The sequence below is a fragment of the Prionailurus viverrinus genome, chromosome E2 (genome assembly GCF_022837055.1).
Source record: "Prionailurus viverrinus isolate Anna chromosome E2, UM_Priviv_1.0, whole genome shotgun sequence".
In the NCBI taxonomy this organism is placed as follows: domain Eukaryota; kingdom Metazoa; phylum Chordata; class Mammalia; order Carnivora; family Felidae; genus Prionailurus; species Prionailurus viverrinus.
In genome coordinates this window covers 53,762,274-53,783,411 of record NC_062575.1, presented here as the reverse complement: position 1 = coordinate 53,783,411, position 21,138 = coordinate 53,762,274, and the positions used below count along the sequence as shown (strand labels likewise).

At 58.4% G+C, this 21,138-nt stretch overlaps 2 protein-coding genes across 4 annotated transcripts; both read left to right on the top strand.

Moving 5' to 3' along the window:
- The first annotated feature begins 15 nt into the window (after positions 1-15).
- On the top strand, positions 16-13,396 carry RASIP1 (Ras interacting protein 1). 2 transcript variants are annotated; one of them, XM_047836540.1, is made up of 12 exons: positions 16-253; positions 459-599; positions 1,259-1,944; positions 3,366-3,721; positions 6,306-6,959; positions 8,193-8,230; positions 8,460-8,611; positions 8,716-8,831; positions 10,371-10,614; positions 10,821-10,993; positions 12,252-12,399; positions 12,974-13,396. In XM_047836540.1, exons 2-12 carry the CDS (start codon positions 463-465, stop codon positions 13,171-13,173), a joined length of 2,904 nt encoding a protein of 967 aa, XP_047692496.1. In that variant the 5' UTR covers positions 16-253; positions 459-462; the 3' UTR covers positions 13,174-13,396. The 2 variants fall into 2 exon arrangements, with proteins under 2 accessions (XP_047692496.1, XP_047692498.1); XM_047836542.1 differs by having other exon boundaries at positions 19-253; positions 8,728-8,831.
- Positions 13,397-14,900: 1,504 nt separating this feature from the next.
- Positions 14,901-20,583, top strand: MAMSTR (MEF2 activating motif and SAP domain containing transcriptional regulator). 2 transcript variants are annotated; one of them, XM_047836564.1, is made up of 9 exons: positions 14,901-14,958; positions 16,343-16,381; positions 17,000-17,136; positions 17,323-17,507; positions 17,853-17,955; positions 18,162-18,356; positions 18,636-18,803; positions 18,882-18,936; positions 19,363-20,583. In XM_047836564.1, the coding sequence occupies exons 1-9, from the start codon at positions 14,901-14,903 to the stop codon at positions 19,641-19,643; spliced, it is 1,221 nt and encodes a 406-aa protein (XP_047692520.1). In that variant the 3' UTR covers positions 19,644-20,583. The 2 variants fall into 2 exon arrangements, with proteins under 2 accessions (XP_047692520.1, XP_047692519.1); XM_047836563.1 differs by having other exon boundaries at positions 16,970-17,136.
- The last annotated feature ends 555 nt before the right edge of the window (positions 20,584-21,138 follow it).

The following is a 21,138-nucleotide window of genomic DNA, read 5'->3' as shown; positions in this document are numbered from 1 at the left end:
AGCTGAGATGTAATTCCAGAATCAAGGAGTAGAGAAGGGCCTGCCCTACGCAGATCTCCTCCCCCAGGCCCGGTCCCCTCACAGGACGCCCCCTCCCAGCTCTTCCTGCCGGGTTTCCTCTCGCCTTTTCCTGTCCCCCACCCAGTGCTGGGAGCCGGGGCAGAGGCAAAGGCTGAACGGGAACAGCGGGGTCAGGAACCAACCAGGGCCAACGGAGCCAGGGCCCCGGGGTGCTGTTGGGACCTGAAGCAGGGTAAGAACCGGGGAGCCAGGAGTGCAGACCCCTCCTCCCTCAGACCCAGTGGCCAGTCCCCACCCATCTCCCATCCCAGCACCCAGGAGCTTACCTCCCATCCCTCTCCTGCACCCAGACTCGGGAGTTTGAGCCCCAGGCCCCTCCATCCCAAACCCCACTACTCGGGACCTCAGGAGTTGGGGTCTTACCCATCCTTCCTTAGGGCCATGCTATCTGGTGAACGGAAAGAGGGCGGAAGCCCCCGCTTCGGGAAGCTCCACCTCCCCGTGGGCTTGTGGATCAATTCTCCCAGGAAGCAGCTGGCCAAGCTGGGACGCCGCTGGCCTAGCGCCGCCTCTGTTAAGTGAGTGCCCACCTCCTCCAGGCCCCTGTCCCTCCTCCACCTACCTCCCAATTGTCCTCGTTTCTGATCCAGTCTCTGCACCGGGTCAGGCCAGGGGCCCCCGAGCGTTGACTGCAGTTCCTTTCCGGAATGGGCAAGTGAGGTGGCGGGCTGGAGGAGACAGACAGTGGGCCACAGTGCTCTCAGAGTCCGGTCGGGGAAGAGCCGGGCCTGGATAGGGGCCCTCGCTGGATGGGCAAGGCGATGGGGATACAGGGGCAAGGGTTTGATTCCCCTTCCTTCCTCCCCTCCCTGCTTACCTCTTGCAACTTCCTTAGGTGCCACTCGCCTTCATTTATTTCTCTCTCTCTCTCTCTCTCTCTCTGACTCTGGCCTCTGCCCAACTCCATATCTGTACACTCGCGTCTCTCCCCCTTCTGTGGGTCTCTGTCTCCCTCTTTATCTGTGTCTCTGTCCCTCTTTTTCCCTGGGTTTCTTTTGCTCTTTCGGTCTGGATCTGTGTCCCCTCTCAATGGGTCTCTCTGTCACTCTCCGGGTCTCTGATCCCTCCGTCTGGGTCTTTGCCCACCTCCTTCCTTCGTCTTCTGCCATCGGCCTCCATCCTGGCCTGTCTCTCTCGGTCTCTTTGCCGCCTCTCCGCTCTCCTGGCGGGTTCCCAGGTCTTCTTCCTCGGACACGGGGAGCCGCAGCAGCGAGCCGCTGCCCCCGCCGCCGCCGCACGTGGAGCTGCGGCGAGTGGGCGCGGTCAAGGCGGCCGGGGGAGCCTCCGGGAGTCGCGCCAAGCGCATCTCCCAGCTCTTTCGGGGCTCGGGGACCGGGGCCACGGGGTCCGGCGGCGCGGGAGGCGCCGGGACTCCGGGGGGCGCTCAGCGCTGGGCCAGCGAGAAGAAGCTGCCTGAGCTGGCCGCGGGCGTGGCCCCCGAGCCCCCGCTGGCCGCCCGCGCCACGGCACCCCCGGGGGTCCTCAAGATCTTCGGCGCCGGGCTGGCGTCGGGCGCCAACTACAAGAGCGTGCTCGCCACTGCGCGCTCCACGGCACGCGAGCTGGTGGCCGAGGCGCTGGAGCGCTACGGGCTGGCGGGGAGCCCCGGCGGCAGCCCAGGCGAGAGCAGCTGCGTGGACGCCTTCGCGCTGTGCGACGCGCTGGGCCGGCCCGCGGCGGGCGGCGTGGGCAGCTGCGAGTGGCGGGCGGAGCACCTGCGCGTGCTGGGCGACTCGGAGCGACCGCTGCTGGTGCAGGAGCTGTGGCGAGCGCGGCCCGGCTGGGCGCGCCGTTTCGAGCTGCGCGGCCGCGAGGAGGCGCGCCGCCTGGAGCAGGAGGCCTTCGGGGCGGCGGACAGCGACGGTGAGCCGGCGGGGGCCCGACTGCGAGGGCGGGGCGGGGCCTGTCCTGGAGGCGGGGCCAGCGGGGAGGCTGGGCGGGGCTTGGGGCCGGGGGCTCAGGGGGCCGGGATCTGTGGGGGCTGGAGAGACCAGGGGTAGGCTGGAGGCGGAGCCCCCGGGAGAAAGCGGGGGGGGGGGGTGAATGGGAGGAGCCTAAAGCCCCGGGTCAGGTCGGGGGCGGGGCTGGGGCTAGACCGGAGTTATTGCCAGAGTGGATGGGCGGGGCTTGTGATGGGGTGGGGGGGGTCCCTGCTGAAGAGGGTAACCCAGAGCCAGAGGTGTTGAGCGGTGGTGGTCGTCCGCGTGGCTAGAAGGCCTCTCGCGAGAGTCAGATTAAGCCTCTAAGGGGGAGGAGCCTGGAGAGTGAAATGGTGGGCTTGTTTGGGGCCGAAAATGATCCAAGCTTTAGGAGCGCCTGAGTGGCTCAGTGGGTTAAGCCTCCGACTTCGGATCGGATCATGGTCGCTCGGTCCGTGAGCTCGAGCCCAGCGTCGGGCTCTGTCCTAACAGCTGGGAGCCTGGAGCCTGCTATTATAGATTCTGTGTCTCCTTCTCTCTGCCCTTCCCCTGCTCATGCTCATGCTCTCCCTCTCTTAAGAATAATTAAAAAAACAGATCGAAGCTTCAGAGGATCTGACCTTGGAGCAGGTGGATCTAGGCTGGGTTGGCTGCAGACTGTGGGTGGGAGATTTGAGGGTGGTGCATGGGAAATGAAGACGTAACACCATCAAGGGCTTACATGCTGGCCTGGCCTTTGAGGAAACGTTCCTGGAACAGGAGGTGGTCCCCTTGGTGAAATAGTAAGTTCAGAGCAGGGCCCGGCAGGGATGGAGCCTGGCTCTAAGGGGCTGCTCACAGAACCTTCTAACGCTTTTCTGTTTCTGAGCCTCCCATCGGGGAGACAGAGTGGTGTAGCCGTCAACCTCCTGAGCTCTGAACTCTGGCTTGGATTCCGATCCGTTCTTTGTCGGTTCCGCTCTGCAAAACCCTAGGGGGAGATGAAATCGGAAAATGTATAAAAGGGTTTTAGCACAGGGCTTGGCACATAGTGGTCGCCTAATAAAGAATGGCAATTACAACCATCACTGTCTCCCCCCCCCCCCCAAAAAAAAAGCATTGGTTGAGCGCCTACTGTGGGCCACACATTATTTAGGGCCCTGGGGGAATACAGTGAGCACAAGACAGATGAGTTTCCCACCCTCCTAGATTTCGCGGCCTAGTGAGATGTGCCGGGCACAGGGAACGGCATATACAGAAAACTAAATGTGGGAAGCAGCCTCACCTCTCTGTGGTTAATTTTTTGTCTCTTTATCATCTCGGCTCTGCGAGCCTGTCTCGGGCTCTTTGGAGTCTCTTGCCTCATCCCTCTCGGTCTCTCCGCAGGCACGGGTGCCCCCTCGTGGCGGCCGCAGAAGAATCGCTCCCGGGCGGCGTCCGGAGGGGCGGCCCTGGCCAGTCCGGGCCCGGGGTCCGGGTCCGGGCCCCCCGCTGGGTCCGGGGGCAAAGAGCGCTCGGAAAACCTGTCCCTGCGGCGCAGCGTGTCGGAGCTCAGCCTGCAGGGTCGCCGGCGGCGGCAGCAGGAGCGCAGGCAGCAGGCACTTAGCATGGCCCCAGGGGCAGCCGACACCCAAATCGGACCTGCTGACCCTGGCGACTTCGATCAGTTGACCCAGTGCCTCATTCAGGCTCCCAGCAACCGTCCCTACTTCCTGCTGCTCCAGGGCTACCAGGACGCTCAGGTAAGGCAGTCCCTCCTACCCCGGAGGGAACTATGCTTCGACCTTCCTTCGTCTGCAGGGCGACAAAATTACAACTCCCAGAATCCCCTGGGTCGCGGTAGTCTCAGGTTTGCGGGAAGGCGTGGGCTCAGCAAGGTAGGGTTCCAGGGTAGGAGAGGTCATTGTGGGAGACAGGGGATGGGGGGGAAGAGGTGACAGTCGTGGAGGTTGGTGGCTGAGAAAGATTTTGCTGGAAGAACAAGTGGGGAATGGTTCATTTCATGCAATGCTGGGGGAAAACACTGCCTTTGTCTGTCAAGGGGGAATGTGAGAGCCTATCGTAGAAAAGGGATCTCCTTGTAAGCGTCTATTTCTTGATGAGGAGTAATTGAAGTGTCTATCTTGTTTGGGAGGAAGATAAGTTCATTGATGTATGGGATCTTGTTCTGGGTAAGCGTCTATTTTCTTGGAAGGAGCGGACCAACCCGCTTTTTAAAGGTGCTGGTTTACACTGGTATGATTTGACTCTTGTTAGGGGGCGTAGGTGGTGCGGATGCTTCTGTTTTCTGTATTTGGGTGACAATAGAACTCTGCTTGAGTGTTAGGCAGCAGAGAGGGAGAAAGGATTAGCAGATTGTAGAAAATGATTCGTGGGTTAGTGGGAAATTGTTTCATTAATAGAAACGTAATGTACTCTTGGAAAGACTCGTGTGTGTGCGCGCGCGCGATGATTGGGGGAGCCATGTTTGTGGAGTTGCCCAACTTTGAGTAACAGCAGTACAGCCAAGTTCCACAGGTACTGCTGGGAATCAATGGGAAAGCCCACTCTAGAAGGTAGTGGAGCTCAGCAAATAGTCCCATTTGTGCTGTCAGAGAGTGATCCAGCTGGGTTCGGTGGCCTGTGTGTGGGTGTGTATGAGAGGTTAAGACTATTGAGAGAAGGGCTTGCGTGGAAGAATTCATTCCTCCTTACTGGGGCAAGTTCCTTACAGGGAGGGGTTTGCAGACAAGGTTGGAGAATAGGAGAGCCTGTTTTGGGAAGAGGGGGAACATTGGGAGCATCCATTCTTTTGAATGGGGTTCATGAGAAATTCCTTTCTAAGAAAGAGGCTTCTATGGAAGTATTCCTTCCTGGGGAAGAGGAATCAGAGGTGAATCTCTTAGGGGGGAATTTATTTGCACTCATCTATTCATGAGTGGCTATAACCCGGGAGTTCATTGTGGGCACTGTGGAATCCCTTCTGGGGTTAAGTAATTTTAGAAAAGGGTTTCATGTATTTTGGACCATTCCATTGCTTCAAACAGGGATAGATAACAGGAGATTTTACCTTCGGGAAGGTGGTCATACTGGAAAGGTCCATTTTCTAGAGACAGAGGAACAAGTCCATTGTAGGAAGGGGTCTCTTTGGAAATGTCCATCCATGAGGTAAAGGTAATGCGTGAGTTCAGGGTAGGATTTAGGGATATCAGGATGACTATTCTCCCAACGTGAATAGAGAACAGAGAGTCTATTTTAGGAAGGGGGCCAGACTGAGCTCTTCCATTTTTGTAGGATGGAGATGGGAGAGTCATTTAGGAAGGGGTCTTCTGGAATGCACCTCTTCATTTGGTGGATGAAATGGGACACTCCATTATAAGAAGAGGGTCTCCTTGAAAACATCTGTTAATAAGTGGGGTTACTAGAAGAGCCACTGTATGGAGAGCTCCATGGAGATGTTCTTTGTTGGGATGAGAATACTGAAAGCATCCATTGATGAAAAGAGTATCTTTGGAATCCTCTATCATGGGAGTGGGGGTAGTAGGTGAGTCCATTGTAGTATTATTTCTCCTTGGAAGTGAGTTCAGCATGGGGTGGGGGAAAATAAGGGTCCTTTGTAGAAAGGGGGTCTCCCTGGAAGTGTATACTCATGGGGTGGAGATAATGGAAGAAACCTTTGTTCAAAGGGGCAGTCTCCTTAAAGATATCCGTCCCGTGTCTTGGAAATATTCAGAGAAGCTCTTATTAGAAGGGGAAATGTCTTTGGAAGTCCCCATTATGGTGGTGGAAGGACTGGCAAATGGGGCCAGGGGTAGAGAAATGGGAGGGTTCGGAGGAGAAAGATGTCTTTGGAAAGTTCCATTCTTTGAGGGGCAAGTTAATGGGCCGTCCACTGTAGTCATGGGGGTGTGGTGCTCTTGGAAGCACCCCTTCTTTGGGCTCTATATCATGGGAGAGTGCATTGTGGGAATGGATTTCCTTGAAAGGGACCATTCAGAAGAGGTGAGAAGAGGGGGGCGTCTCCTGGAGAAATGTCTCCTGGAAAACATCAATAATTTCAGGGAGGGCAATTACAGAACTCATGTCAAGAAAGGGGTTTCCTTATACGCAGCCAGTCTTCCAGATGGGTGTTCTGGACCAGTCCATCACAGGAAGTGCCTCTGAAGAGTCCACTCATGGTTAGGGGAAGCAATTGCTGAGGCTTTGGGGATCCCAGGAGATCTCCTTGAAAGCGTTCATTCTAAGCGAGGTGGTGGATGGGAGAGTCCTTTGTGGCCAAGGGTCCCCTTTGGAAACATCCGTTCCTCACGGAGCTGTGTCTCTCCTGTATCTTCACCTTCCCTCCAGGACTTCGTGGTGTATGTGATGACGCGGGAGCAGCATGTCTTCGGCCGGGGCGGGAACTCCTCGGCCCGTGGTGGGTCCCCGGCCCCGTATGTGGACACCTTTCTCAATGCCCCCGACATCCTGCCGCGGCACTGTACGGTGCGGGCGGGCCCTGAGCCCCCGGCCATGGTGCGCCCGGCCCGGGGTGCCCCGGTCACGCACAACGGGTGCCTCCTGCTGCGCGAGGCCGAGCTGCACCCTGGCGACCTGCTGGGGCTGGGCGAGCACTTCCTCTTCATGTACAAGGACCCCCGCGCCGGGGGCTCGGGGCCCGCGCGGCCGCCGTGGCTGCCCATCCGTCCGGGGGCCTCCCCGCCAGGCCCCGGCTGGGCCTTCTCCTGCCGCCTGTGCGGCCGGGGCCTGCAGGAGCGCGGCGAGGCGCTGGCGGCCTACCTGGATGGCCGCGAGCCTGTGCTGCGCTTCCGGCCCCGCGAGGAAGAGGCGCTCCTGGGTGAGATCGTGCGCGCAGCAGCGGCCGGCGCCGGGGACCTACCACCGCTGGGGCCGGCCACGCTGCTGGCGCTGTGTGTCCAGCATTCAGCCCGGGAACTGGAGCTGGGCCACCTGCCGCGCCTGCTGGGCCGTCTGGCCCGGCTCATCAAGGAGGCTGTCTGGGTGAGTGCCTCCAACCGCCGTCCAGCCCCGTCTGCTCCCCGTGGGCTTCCCCCAGCCTCTCGTCGCCCCCCGCCGCCCGTTTGGAAGTCGAGCTGGATGAAGCCACCTCTCCCTCGATGCTTAGGAGGGGCCTGGGCTCTCCAGTAAGGGATCTCGCGGGGTGCTGGGAGTGGGAGATTCATCCGCGGTGCCGGAAGAGACAGCAGCGAAGAACCACCTTTGCGGCTCTGGGATAATGGGAGAAACGATTCTGGGAGCCGGGGGAAGAGAGCTCCTGGGATGAGAAGTCAGGAGAGACCGTTGTGGGAGGTGAGGCGGGCAGCCCGTTGGGCCCGAAGCTTTGAACAGTAGTGGGCAAGACCGTGCTTGGAGGCGAGGGAGGACAAATCCATCGGACCTACAGATGGAAGTACCTGGGAGAAATCATCCAGATTTCTAGATTTGGGGGGGTGGGGGAGGTTAAAGTCGCCATCCAATGGAGCTAGGGCTTCTCAGAGCGAAGGTTGAGGAAGGGCCTGGGCTGTAAGAAGAAACTTCTATTCAAGCAGAAGTGGGCCTGAGGGAGGTAGACCGCCTGCAATTATAGGGCTTTGTATTTTATTTTCTTTTTGTAAGTTTATTCTATTTCTTTTGAGAGAGAGCACGCGCACGGGCGCAAAAGTGGGGGCGGGGGGGAGAGAGAGAGAGAATCCCAAGCAGGCCCTGCACTGCCCGCGCAGAGCCGGGTGTGGGGCTTGAACTCAGGAACTGTGAGATCGCGACCTGAGCTGAAGTCCGAGGCTCAACCAACTGAATCACCCAGGCGCCCCTAGGGCTTTGTGTTTTAAAAGGTATGGAGAGGTGAGGGACGGACGCTGGGGTGGCTCAGTCGGTCAAGTGACTGAGTCCCGTTAAGGAACTGACTCACAGTTCCTGAGTTCAAGCCCCACATCCAGCTCTGTGCTGACAGCTGGGAGCCCGGAGCCGGCTTCAGATTCTGTGTCTTCCTCTCTCCCTTCCCCTCCCCCACTCGCACGTACACACTCTCTCTCTCTCAAAAATAAATAAACATTAAAAAAGAAAAAAAAAAAACGTACAGAGAGGTGAAACCATTCTGAAACCTGGGGGGTTAGGGTCCATTTGAGCGTGGAGAGGCTGTGTCAAAAAGATGCTTCCAGAAATACCAGGGTATTAACTCATACGTCTCTTTCCCTCAATTCCACGCGCCTTGATTCTGAGCTTACTGTTCTATAGGAAAAGATCAAGGAAATCGGAGACCGCCAGCCAGAGAAGTAAGAGAAATTCTGGGAAGAAGGGTTATAGAGGGATGCAGGGGTGGGGCTCTGCAGGCAGGCTCTTCCTTGGCCCCCAACTTTTCCAGCTCTGAAATGGGGATTGGCCTCTGTCCTCAATTAGATCCAGAGCTCGGGGTTTGGACACTATGGTGGGGGTTGGGCAGAGATCACCCCACCCCCATGACTATAATGGGCTGTCCCGTTAACGGGTCCTTTTCTCCTCCAGCCACCCTGAGGGAGTCCCCGAGGTGCCCTTGACTCCCGAGGCTGTGTCCGTAGAGCTGCGGCCACTCATGCTGTGGATGGCCAACACCACGGAGCTGCTGAGTTTTGTACAGGAGAAGGTGCTGGAAATGGAGAAGGAGGCCGACCAGGAGGGTGAGCTCTGACCCAAGCTCAGGCCTGTCCGGGATCCCTGTCATTCCCTCCACTTGGGGACTTGGGCTCCTGCCTGTCAGCCTCTGGTTCTCTCTTACCCCCAGGTCTGTCCTCAGACCCACAGCTCTGCAATGACTTGGAATTATGTGATGAGGCCATGGCCCTCCTGGATGAGGTCATCATGTGTACCTTCCAGCAGTCTGTCTACTACCTCACCAAGGTTGGTCTTGTCCCCTGCTGCCTGTTTGACATGACATCACTTCCTGTTTGCATGATGTCGTGTTGCTCTGACGTCACTTCCTAGTTGACCTTGTGAGATTTCCCGCTTCTCTGACATCACTTCCTGCTCACCCCAGGGCTTTGCTGTCCTGATACCCCTTCCTGTTGGAGCCTACATCACTTCCCGCCTTTCTGGCTTCTTCTCCTGTCTCTGCATCTGTCCCGTCTTGACAAGTGAACTTTACTACCTGGTCGTATCACCCTTATCACTTTCTCAAGCTCCTGTTTTCTTTTTCTTTTTTTAAATGTTTTTATTTTTGAGAGAGAGAGACACACACAGAGCGCCAGTGGGGGATGGCCAGAGAGAGAGGGAGACACAGAATCCGAAGCAGGCTGTCGGCACAAAGCCCAGTACGGGGCTCGAACCCACAAACCGTGAAATCATGACCTGAGCTGAAGTTGGACGCTCAACTGACTGAGCCCCCCAGGTGCCCCTCAAGCTCCTGTTTTCTAAGTCCACTCTTCAGCGACTGGTAAAATAGAGAGAAGATAGATAGATAGATAGATATCAAATAGTGTCAGGCACTGTCATTTAAACTAAAAGTCCTCTGTAATCAGGCTTCGCTTCCTGTTTGCTGACTTCATTTCCTATAGCTCCGAATTCGCTCCCTTTTCCAAGCCACAGACCTTCTCCCTGGAGTGCTAGTCCTGAGGACCCGCTTTCTCCCCCAGGCCCCCAACCACCCTTGACCTTGATATTGCTCCTTGGAATTCTCAGGGTTTCAGGCTTACCTGAGTGGGTCTGAGTCCCTGTCTGTAAACGGAACGGGGATCTTTGGGGACTGATCAACGTAAAGATGTTCCTTAAGCAGCCTTGATTTGTGAAGCCCTTTCCTCCAAGGCTTCACTTCCTGTACATTCCTGCCACGTGTGGCTTTGTTTCTTCCTCGGCTCTGACCTCATTTCCTGTCCTTGGCCCGATCTCACTTTCCACTGGCTCACTGCCACCTTACTCCCACTTCCTGACTCTCTATTCTTTTTCTTTCCTTTGGGAATTCTGGATAAATCATTCTCTGACTGAAGGGGGCCTCTTTGTTCAGCGTCCTTTGTCCTCCGCGAGCTGTCCGTGTTGAGAAATACAAGTCCTGGGGCGCCTGGGTGGCTCAGTCAGCTGAGCGTCGGACTTCAGCTCGGGTCCCGAGCTCGTGGTTCTTGAGTTCGAGGCCCGCGACGGGCTCTGTGCCGACAGCTCGGAGCCTGCTTCGGATTCCGTGTCGGCCCCTCTCTCTCTGCCCTTCCCCCACTCGAGCTCCGTCTCTTTCTCTCTCTCAAAAAGAAATAAACACTGAAAAAATGTCAAGGCTTGAGGTGTCCCAGGCCTGATGAATGCCGGAAAGCCACCTGGAAAGTAGGGATCTGCTCACAGAGGCCTTTAGGGTGTTGAAGGTAGAATGGGCTCTAATTCCCAGAAGCTCTGCCGCCCGGAAGCTTCCAGAAAGGTTTAGTCCAATCATTTGTTTCCATCTCTGTATCTTCTTAGACTCTGTATTCAACGCTGCCTGCTCTCCTGGATAGTAACCCTTTTACCGCTGGGGCAGAGCTTCCCGGGCCCGGCGCCGAGCTGGCAGCCATGCCTCCGGGGCTGAGACCCACCCTGGGCGTGTTCCAAGCAGCCCTGGAACTGACCAGCCAGTGTGAGCTGCATCCGGACCTCGTGTCTCAGACTTTTGGTTACTTGTTCTTCTTCTCCAATGCGTCCCTCCTCAACTCGCTGATGGAACGAGGTGCGGGTCAGATCGGGGAAGGCGCAGGGAGGAAGGGGCGGGAGCCATCGGGACCCAAGTCAGTTCAGAACATACCACAGGATCAGGCCTCATCTTTAGAGAGTCTGGAGAGCAAGCTCCAGATCCCAAGCTGAAAAATAAGAAGGGTCCGGGAGGCAGGAGGGCAGAGTCCACGCACCCATTCCCCTTCCTAACCTTCCCCACAGGTCAAGGCCGACCTTTCTATCAATGGTCCCGAGCTGTCCAAATCCGGACCAACTTGGACCTCGTCTTGGACTGGCTGCAGGGGGCCGGGCTGGGCGACATTGCCACTGAATTCTTCCGGAAGCTCTCCATAGCTGTGAACCTGCTCTGTGTGCCCCGCACCTCCCTGCTCAAGGTGATTCCCGATCCCTGACCTCTGACTCCCCAACCCCCCCCCCCATCCATCCTCTGTATTCAGCCCACCCTTGACATCCCCTTGGCCCTCACGTTATCCCCAGTCCCAGCGCAGACACCGTGGGTGATGCACTGGCAGTTAGAAGCCAGCTCCAAGCGTCCAAAGTGCACCTGAATCGCAGTGGGACTTCCGAATAATAGTTTCCAAGGCCCCCTCCCTCAGTCATGCTGGTTCCAAGGAATGCGACAGTCAAAACATTCATTGAACGGGGCGCCTGGGTGGCGCAGTCGGTTAAGCGTCCGACTTCAGCCAGGTCACGATCTCGCGGTCCATGAGTTCGAGCCCCGCGTCGGGCTCTGGGCTGATGGCTCGGAGCCTGGAGCCTGTTTCCGATTCTGTGTCTCCCTCTCTCTCTGCCCCTCGCCCGTTCATGCTCTGTCTCTCTCTGTCCCCAAAATGAATAAACGTTGAAAAAAATTTTTTAAATAAAAAAAAAAAACATTCATTGAACGTAAACTAGATACCAAACACTGTCAAGCACTGCTCACTGAGTGCTGATTAAGCCTCATGAAATAGGTTATTCATTGACCGTTTGTTACAGACAAGGAAACTGAGATTCGGGCAGGATAAGTTCCTTGATTTCTTTTGTTGCTATTTCTCAGACTTTTACAGAGCGCTTAATAAACACCCGGCCGTATTCTAAGTATTTTACGATCTTGCCATATTGAAACCTCAGAACAACCCTATTAGGTGGTGCCTAATCCCTCCACCCCCAATTTACGGATGAAGAACCTGAGGCACAGGGACTTGCCAGAGGTAATGAGTAGTCAAGCCGGGATTTTTGAACCCAGGCAATCTGGGTCCACCGCAAGGATGACTTGGTTGTCATCTCAGTTCAGTAGATCCAAACTTTATTTTAAATTTTATTATTTAAAAATTTTTACATTTATGTCTGCACAGACCCCGACGCGGGGCTCGAACTCACAAACTGTGAGATCATGACCTGAGCCGAAGTCGGAAGCTTAACCGACTGAGCCACCCAGGCGCCAAACAAATCACTTTTTTTTTTTTTTTTAAAGCCGAGAGCATCCCCTTTGTCACCATCACTTTGGTGACAGCCTGGCTTCGCAGTCACAATCTGGCTGCACAGACATCACGGCCGACCCCCTACATCGGTACCCTCTGGGGGGGCCTTCCATTCAGGCTTTCGCAGCTGTCCCATAACGACCACCGACTTCTCACCTCATCTTCCCACCAGGCTTCTTGGAGCAGCCTACGAACTGACCACCCCACGCTGACCCCTGCTCAGCTTCACCATCTGCTCAGCCACTACCAGCTGGGTCCTGGCCGTGGGCCACCACCTGCCTGGGACCCTCCCCCTGCAGAGCGAGACGCTGTGGACACAGGTGAGGCACGGTGGGGACAGAGGCACGGGGGCTGTCAGCTGTTTTCTGGCCTCAGGACCTAGGAATCCATAGCCCCTTCCTCCTTCTGACCCAGGATTCTGGACCCTTAACCCTTTCCTCCCTGGAGACCCAATAAGTGATGGGCCCCAACTCCCTCCTCTGCCAGGATACGGGATTTCAAGCCCCAGCTCCTCCTCTCCCCCCCCCCCCCGCCCCCCCAAGGTTCAGGCCCCCAGCCCCTTCCCCCGACAACCTACCCTTCTCACCCAGGGGCTCGGGTTCCAGGCCCCTCCACGAAGGAATCCGTAAAACTAAGTTCCCAGACCTTCCTTCCTCAGACCCAAGAACCCAACTACCTCGCCCGTTTCCCAGGCAGCGGTGGCCTCTCTTTCTTTGTCTGAACTACAACTCCCATGATGCTTGGGGAACTCCCAAGACTCGTGTTTGAGTGGGTCCCGCTCCGGGAATTGCTGGTTGAAGTCTGTCCTTCCCTCGGGCGTGACGCAGCCTCTCCCTAACACTGCTGCCTCACGCCCATTTTCAGAATTTGACGCCGTCTTCTTCTGTCTCCTAGGGGACATCTTCGAGAGCTTCTCTTCCCATCCGCCCCTCATCCTGCCCTTGGGCAGCTCGCGCCTGCGCCTCACGGGTCCCGTGACGGACGACGCCCTGCACCGCGAACTGCGCAGGCTCCGCCGCCTCCTCTGGGATCTTGAGCAGCAGGAACTGCCGGCCAATCACCGCCACGGACCTCCTGTGGCCACGCCTCCTTGAGGACCAATAACCAACGAGCGCGCGACCCTTGAAAATTCTTCGGCTTCTGCTCCCTGGAGCCCGCCTGAGCTCAGGGCTCTCTGGGAGTTGTAGTTCTTTCCCCCCCGCGTGGCATGCCGGGAGTTTGAGTTTTCGGGTAGTAGAGGATGGGACAGTGGGAAGACGGGCTTGGGAGGTGAGGGCGAGGAGCAAGCAATAAAGGTATCTGTGGTGTTGGCACCGCCTCGCTTGTTAAGACTTGGGAACGTTGGCGATGATGATTTTCTGCGGATTAGAGCACCAGGTTCCTCGACTGGAGCGTTGAGTTCTTGCCGAGGCCCCGGGGGTATTTATAGCCACGGCCTCAGCTTGCCCTGGGGCTTGTAATCCAAACCGGGAGCCCTGGGGCCTCGCAACGCATTTCAGGACAGAACCCTAAGCTGGGTCGGCCAAGTATCAGGCCCTCGGTCCTGCCAGCGGGAACCAGCCATCTCTCCCTCGGACCCCAAAGGCCATACTCCAGCCCTCTTCTCTCTCAGACCCGGGAGTCTGGGTCCCCCGGCCATCATCTGGACATTTCTGCCCGTCGGTCACACTGCCGAATCCCAACACCTCTTGTCCTGGTTCTGGCCTCCCTCCTTCCTCACATCCAGAAGTCCAGGCCCCAACCCCCTCCTCCCTCGGACCCAGGAGTCCAGATCCCCAGCCCCCTCCTCCCTCAGATCCAGGAGTCCGGAGCTCCGGTTTGAACTTTCCACTCCCCTAAATCCGACTCCCGCTGCTGCGTCAGGGAAAAAATAAGCGACAGGTGGCACCTGCCCGCAGGGCCGGGTCGCGACCACCTGCTCCCGCTGCTCACCCGGCGCCCCTCTCCAGGCACCTGCTTCTGTCAGTCCGCCTGCCGCTGCCCCGCCTGAGCCCCACAGCCCCAGGCCGCGGAGGAGGGAGAGACTCGGGGAACCCCGACGTTCGCCCCCCCCCCCCCCCCAGTGCCACCCAGACCGTGCTCCCGCCCCTTCTCAGGGTCACGGGCGGAGCTTCTGTCTGCCCCACCCCATTTCACAGGCTCTTGCTCGCCCTACAAAGGGGTGTCCTGGGCGGTCCCGGGCTGGTGGGGCGGAGCCTGCGGCCTCCAGCCTTGACCTGGGGACTCAACCCGCCCCGGAGCACTACTGGCCGGAGCCCACCTGGTGAGAAGCCCCTGGGGTGGGGCTGGGGGGAACCTGCCTTAACCCTTCTGCCACCTCTCTGGTCCCAGTCCTTTCCTCACAGACCATAGTGGCTGACACCCACCCACTCCCTGCTTAAATGCAGGTGGCAGAGACCCTTCCCTTCCCCAGGAGCCTAGCAGGTCTCTTTCCCCTCTAGATCAAGCGTGTTGGATTCCAGTCCCTTCAGAGTATTGAGCTCTGTCCCTTCACCCCCTTTTCTTCCCTCTCCGTTCACAGACCCGGGGGGGGGGGCGGGGGGGGGTCTCCTTTCAGAGATCCCGTCCGTTCCTCCTCCAGGCTCCAGGAGTTGGGGCCCTCAACCCCCTTCTCCCTCAGACCCAAGAGTCTGGGCTCCCAGCCCCTGGATCCCTCCCACCCCCCAGGATCCAGAACTTAAGGTTCAAGTCCTCTCCTATCCCTAAGCTGTTTCCCTGCTGCGTTCGCATGCGGGGACAGCCTCCTGACCTCCACTCTGACCCTGCCTCCTGTGGGGGCCCTGCCCTCGCCTCAGTCCAGGTCACCATCACAGCCTTGGCAATGACCCTCGCGGCTTCCTCCCAGCGCTCCCAAATCATTCGCTCCAAGTTCCGATCTGGTGAGAGGATTCTCTCTGTGCATGTAGGGAAGGAGTCTTCTGGGCCCTGGGATTGAGTACTCTTTTTTTTTTTTTTTTTTTTACGTTCATTTATTTATTCTTGAGAGAGAGAACAAGTGGGGGGGGGGGGGGGAGAGAGAGAGAGAATCCCAGGCGTGCTGTCAGCGCGGAGCCAGACACAGGCCTCAAACTCACGAACCCGTGAGATCATGACCTGAACTTAAGCGAGGGAGCCACCCAGGCGCCCCCTGGGATTGAGAACTCTTAACTCTGGGAGTGTGTATTGGGGGGGGGGGGTCAGGTGGGAAGGAGGCCATGGGACCCACAAGGAACGTGTCCTCTGTACAAAAGGTCACTGGTGCAGAAAGGAGGCCCCAGCAAAGGGCTTGAGTTTTTGGTGGCTCAACGAGCGTGCAAACGGCCAATACAATGTTCACGTAAACACTGAGGAGCAGGTGGGCGGGTAGGGGTGGGTGTGGGGAGTCAGGTACTGCGAAGGAACAGGAGCTGAAATTGATAGGTGTGCAAAGTGGACGGGGTACACAGACTGGGGACTTTGGCGTGAGCAGCGTGGGTGAGGGGACAAGCGAGCTGTCAAGCGGCGAAAGCGTCACGGGTTGTGTTTTAGGTCCCAGTGCAGACAGAAAGCGGGCAAGTGAGTGGCGCTGGATGTCAGTTCCTGCGCGCGCGCGCGGCGCGCGGAGGGTGAAATGCGCGTGTGAACGAGTGTGCTTCCGTGGCTGGGTGGGTGCGAAGACGCCAGTGACCGAAGAGCCAAGGGGGTGCCGGGGAGTGCACGTGGCACGTGACGGAGCGGGATCCTTGCTCCCAAGCTGGAAGCCAGATCCTGAGTGTGCGGGGAAGTGTGTCAGTGTGGCTGGGTGGGTGCCAGGACAGGGTGAGCCAAGATGGAGAGTGCCACAGGGTACGAGTGCACAGAAGTGGCGTGCGTGCCAAACCAGGGCCCGGGGAGAGGCGTGTACAGAGGGGGCGACTGTGGGGAGGCCCAGGGGCACACAGGAGAGAGTGGGCTTGCGCAGATTCGAGCACATGGACCGGAGGAGGTGAGGGTGCAAACGGGTCCGGCCGGCCAAGATGGCGATGGTGCCTTGAGTTGGGTGGGTACGTGCTCCTTAAGGGGGGGCCGGTGGAGCTGGGGGGCAGGGCCGCCTCCTGCCTGCACGCTGGCTGGCTCCTGGTCGCAGAAGGGCTGCGGCTGGGAGCGAGGAGCAGGCGGGAGGCCCGGGAAAGGGACCGGGCTGACAGCCCACCCACCCGCCTGCCCCGGGGAGTGTAAGGGGGCTGGGCGCGGCGCCCCGCCAGGCCAGGCTCCTGGACCCTCCCTTCCCGCCTTTCCCCTCCCACCTCCCTCTTTCCTCCGCAGTCCTCCAGCTTCGGATCCACAGACGGTATCAGGACCCAAGTAAGTGTGGGCCCTGCAAGGGAGGGGATGGTGGCCAGACTCCCCTGGGGCCCAGCGGCCAGATCTCCCGCACTGGTTCCCGAGCCTCAGTCCTTCTGCCAGGGATACACTGAAATCCGATCCCGTCCTTTCCCGAGGACCCAAGAACACAGGTCCCTGGCCACCCTACCCCCAAAAACTCTGCTTCCCGCTTTCTGGCTTTTCCCGCCCCAATGAAACGCGTGAATCCAGATCCCGTTTCTTTGGAGAAGACAGGCATCCCAGACCCCGCATTTGGCACACATTATGCATCTCAGGATGTGGCTTTCAGCTTCTCTCTCTCTCCTCAAGAAACCAGGAGTACTGGCTGTCCCAGCAGAACCCCAGAAAGCTGCGATTCGCAGCCATCACACCCCTTGGTGACTAAGGACGCGATTCCTGCCTTCCTTGAGAATATAAAAGTCTGGGTCCCTAGAACCTCTGCCTTGCAGGCTCCTGGGGTTTCACTCCTCGGCCCCGCCCTCTCACGCCCGCGGTGGGGGGCTGTGGCCTGCAGGACCCTCCTCCCCACACAGCCTTGTTCCTCCCTGCCTGGCTTGCTATCTGCAGGCGTCTCGGGGTCCCTCACCACCTCTTCAGTCTTGGATCCAGATCCGTGCGTCTCAGCCACGGGCCCTGCCCTGGCCCCAGCCTCGCCCTCGGGTCCCACTCCTTTCCTCTTCAGTCCTGGGGACCTGCTCCCTGAATCAGAATATGGCCCTTGGAGGTCCCTGAAGGTGAGTCTCCACCGAGTGAAGGGAAGTACCCCTGAGAGTCTAGCATTGGTCCTCTTTGCTGCTGCCCTTTTTGGCTCCTTTCTGGCGGGGCTGAGCTGACTGATGCTCGCCCTACTTTGCATGAGGCTCTGGGGCAGGAGAGGGGGCACAGAGCTGAAGCATGTGACATCACACCTGCTTTTACAGGAGTCTCCTAAGATCTCCCAACATTGGAGAGAGCCCAAGCCAAAGGGGAACTTGACATACCACCAGTACATGCCCCCGGGGCCGAGACAACGGTCCAGGGACGACCCCCAGGCCAAAATGTTGGCCCTGGGTCCCCCTGGACCACCTCTGTGGGAAGGGACAAACTCCCAGCAGCCACCTCCCAGGTATGCATCCCGTTTTCGTTCTCTGCCGGAAAGTCAGGCCCGCAGCATCTTGGACTCAAACCCAGAGTCCGAGAGCAGGGGAGTCTAGCCCCCAGCCCCTTCCTCTCCCAGTTTCCTGGTCCCTCTCCCGTCAGTTTCCAGGAGTCCTGGCTCCAGACCCAAGACACTGAGCCTCCGGTTCCTGCTCCCCATGCACAGGGACTAGCCTCGTCGGAGACCCAGAACTTTGGGCCCTCTCCTTCCTCTTCACACCGCCCCCCCCACAGGTCTTTGAGGACCCCCGGATGCCCTTTCTCTCTCCGCCCCGTCTAACCTCTGTTCCCCCACCCCCACGACTACCACCAGGATGAAGCCCATCCCCCTCACTCCCTCCCCGCCTGGAGTCCCCAGCGCCTCGCCCTCTCCACACAAGTTGGAACTTCAGACCCTTAAACTGGAGGAGCTGACGGTGAGTATGGGGAGTACTTCCCAGGCTGGCCCTCTCCTTCGGGGGTGGGGGGGTTGCCCATAAGTCTGAGCCCCCAGTCTCTGCCCCATTGGAGACCCCGTCCCTCTTCTCGTCCCTCTTCTCGCGGTTTTGCAAATATCCGGCCCCAGCTCCCGCCTCGCCCCGGAGCCCTCCCAGCAAGGCCTCTCCCCGCTCCCCCACCCCAGGTCTCAGAGCTCCGGCAGCAGCTGCGCCTGCGGGGCCTCCCGGTGTCGGGGACTAAGTCGATGCTCCTGGAGCGCATGCGCGGCGGCGCCCTGCCCCGCGAGCGGCCGAAGCCGCGACGCGAGGACAGTCCCGCGAGCGCTCCCTGGCCGCGCCTCAGGCCCAAGGCTCTGGGAGCAGTCCGGCGGCCGGGCTCGGTGAGGGCGGGGCCACGCGCGTATGGACCAGTGAGGAGAAGACGGAGCGGAACGGGGGCGGGAGGTCTAAAGAAGAATAGCCAATGAAGTGTGGGGGCGTGGTTAAGAGCGTAGTGGGCGGATCTTAAGGGAAGAGAAACCAATAGGGTGGTCGATGAGTGAGCGCAGGGCCGGGATGCGACCGGCGGGGGGGTGGGGGGGTGGAGCCACAGCTTGCGAGGGGGGGTGGGGTTGCGTCCAGTGGGCGTGGCTTATGGGAACTCTTCCCCGCGGTTCTAGCTCAAGTCAGGCCGGAGCTGTCACCCTCCGCCTCTTCCACGTGCCGCGGAAACCCAGCCGACTGCGCCGGCTCCCGCGCGGGCTCCGGCGCTGACCCCTGCCTCGGCACCATCCACGGCGGCCCCGAGTCTGGAGGAGGAGCTGCAGGAAGCCATCCGCAGGGCGCAGGTGAGAGGGAGCTGGTTAGGGGTCTCGATCAGGATCGGGACGGGTCCCAGGCTCACGCCGCTTCTGCCCGTCCCGCAGTTGCTTCCGAACCGGGGCATTGATGACATCCTGGAGGATCAGATGGAGCCCGATGGTAAGAGTCGAACTTTTTTTTTTTTAATCTTTTTTAATGTTTATTTATTTTTGAGAGAGAGAGAGAGACAGAGCACGAGCAGGGGAGGGGCAGAGAGAGAGGGAGACGCAGAATCCGAAGCAGGCCCCAGGCTCCGAGCGCTCAGCACAGAGCCCGACGCAGGAGTCGCACTCACGGACTGTGAGATCATGACCTGAGCTGAAGTCGGAAGCTCAACGGACTGAGCCGCCCAGGCGCCCCGAGTCAAACTTCTTGATGTGGGGGAAGAGGCGACTGAGGTTCTGGACTCCTAGTCCAAGGAGGAAGGGGTTGGGGTCTGGAGTCCTGGGTCCTAGAGGTTGGGGACTTAGACGTCTGGAAACGAGGATTAACAGAGTGGCGTCCGGATCTCTGCCTGCCTAAGTTCACACTCCATTCCTTCTGCAGACCAGCTGCCCCCCATCCCCCTGGACTTCCCCGGCTCCTTCGACGTGCTGTCCCCCTCCCCAGACTCTGAAGGCCTCTCATCTGTCTTCTCCTCCTCGCTCCCGTCCCCCACAAACTCCCCGTCGCCCTCTCCCAGGGGCCCCACGGATTCCTTGGACTGGCTGGAGGCTCTGAGTGGGGGTCCTCTGCTAGGCTGTGGTCCCCCAGCCCCCAGCGTCTTCTCTGCTGACTTATCTGACCCCAGTGGCACCCGGCTGTGGGACCTGCTGGTCGATCCGTGATGATGGACTCTGGGGCTTCCAAGGAGGGGGCACTGGTGGGGATGGGAAAGTCACAGAGGCATACTCCCAAGGGAGGCGGGGGACAACCTTCAGAGCCCCTCCCACCATGAACACAGAATCAGAGAACACTCTCATCCCCACGTGGCCCCTGAACGGCTGCTGACATGCCGTCGGCCAGACTCTTGTCTGCCTGACCTCCGTATGATCTCCTCCATGGCTGTGTGGTCCGTGTCCTTTGCTGCTGGCCAGGGCCAACAAACTGCTTGCTCCTTCCTTCAGAGACCTCATGATGTCTTTGTTCCCACCTTCTTCCCCCGCCCCCCCCCCCCCACCCTCTGTGCCACCTACTAGATGGTTCCCTGGGGCTGGGGAGTCTGGAAGGCGGTCTGTGCTTACGGGATGTAAGGAGAGGAGCAAGGAAGAGTCGGGAGGGAGAATGGGGAGCCAGACCCTTGGCTTCCGGTTGGAAGTGAGAATATCAACGTGTCGTGTCCGAGGTCAGATTCCCTTGGAAGAAGAGCCCGAGACAAGACTCATGTGCCCCCTGATTCATGAGATAAATGCTCTGAGGAGAAACCAAAAGGGAGCAGAGAACACTGGACAGAGAAGGGGGAAGATTCGCAAGAGTGTGACGTCAGGTGAAGTCCCAACCTCAACTGGGCCCCGTGGGGAGCTCTGGAGGATAAATTAAGCTTCAGTGTGTCCTACCCTGAGGCCAAGGGAGTTAGGCTTTTGAAGCTGAGGGAGATCCGCACCCCCCACCCCTTTTTTATTGCTGAATAACAAGCCATCCCCAAAGTTAGAGTCTCAAAATAATAACTATGATCACTCACAATTCCACTGAGTGGCTCAGCAAGGCGATTCTTTGGGGTTGAAGTCATTTTTTTTTTTTTTTTTAAGAGAGTGGGAGCGGGGGAGAGTGGCAGAGGAGGAGAGAGAGAGAATTTTTTTTAACGTTTATTTATTTTTGAGAGAGAGAGAGAGAGAGAATGCATGTGCGAGTCAGGGAGGGGCAGAGAGAGAGAGAGAGAGAGAGGAGACAGCAGATCGCAAGCAGGCTCCGCGCTATCAGCTCAGGGCCCCTTGCGGGGCTCCAACCCACATCATGACCTGAGTGAAAATCGGGTGCTTAACCGACTGAGTCACCTAGGTGTCCCAAGAGAGAGACAATCTTTTTTTTTCATTTTCATTTTTTATTCATTTTTTCTTTTCTTTTTTTTTTTTCACTATTTTTGAGAGAGAGGGAGAGCGTGAGCAGGGGAGGGGCAGAGAGAGAGGGGGACGGAGGATCCGAAGTGGTCTCTCTGCACGGACAGCAGAGAGCCCGATGGGGCCTTGAACTCATGAACCCTGAGATCATGACCTGAGCCGAAGTCAGAAGCTCAACCCACGGAGCCACCCAGGCGCCCCTATTTATTTTTAATTAAAAAAATGGTTTTTTATTTATTTTTGAGAGAGAAAGAGAGACAGAGTGGGAGCAGGGGAGGGGCAGAGG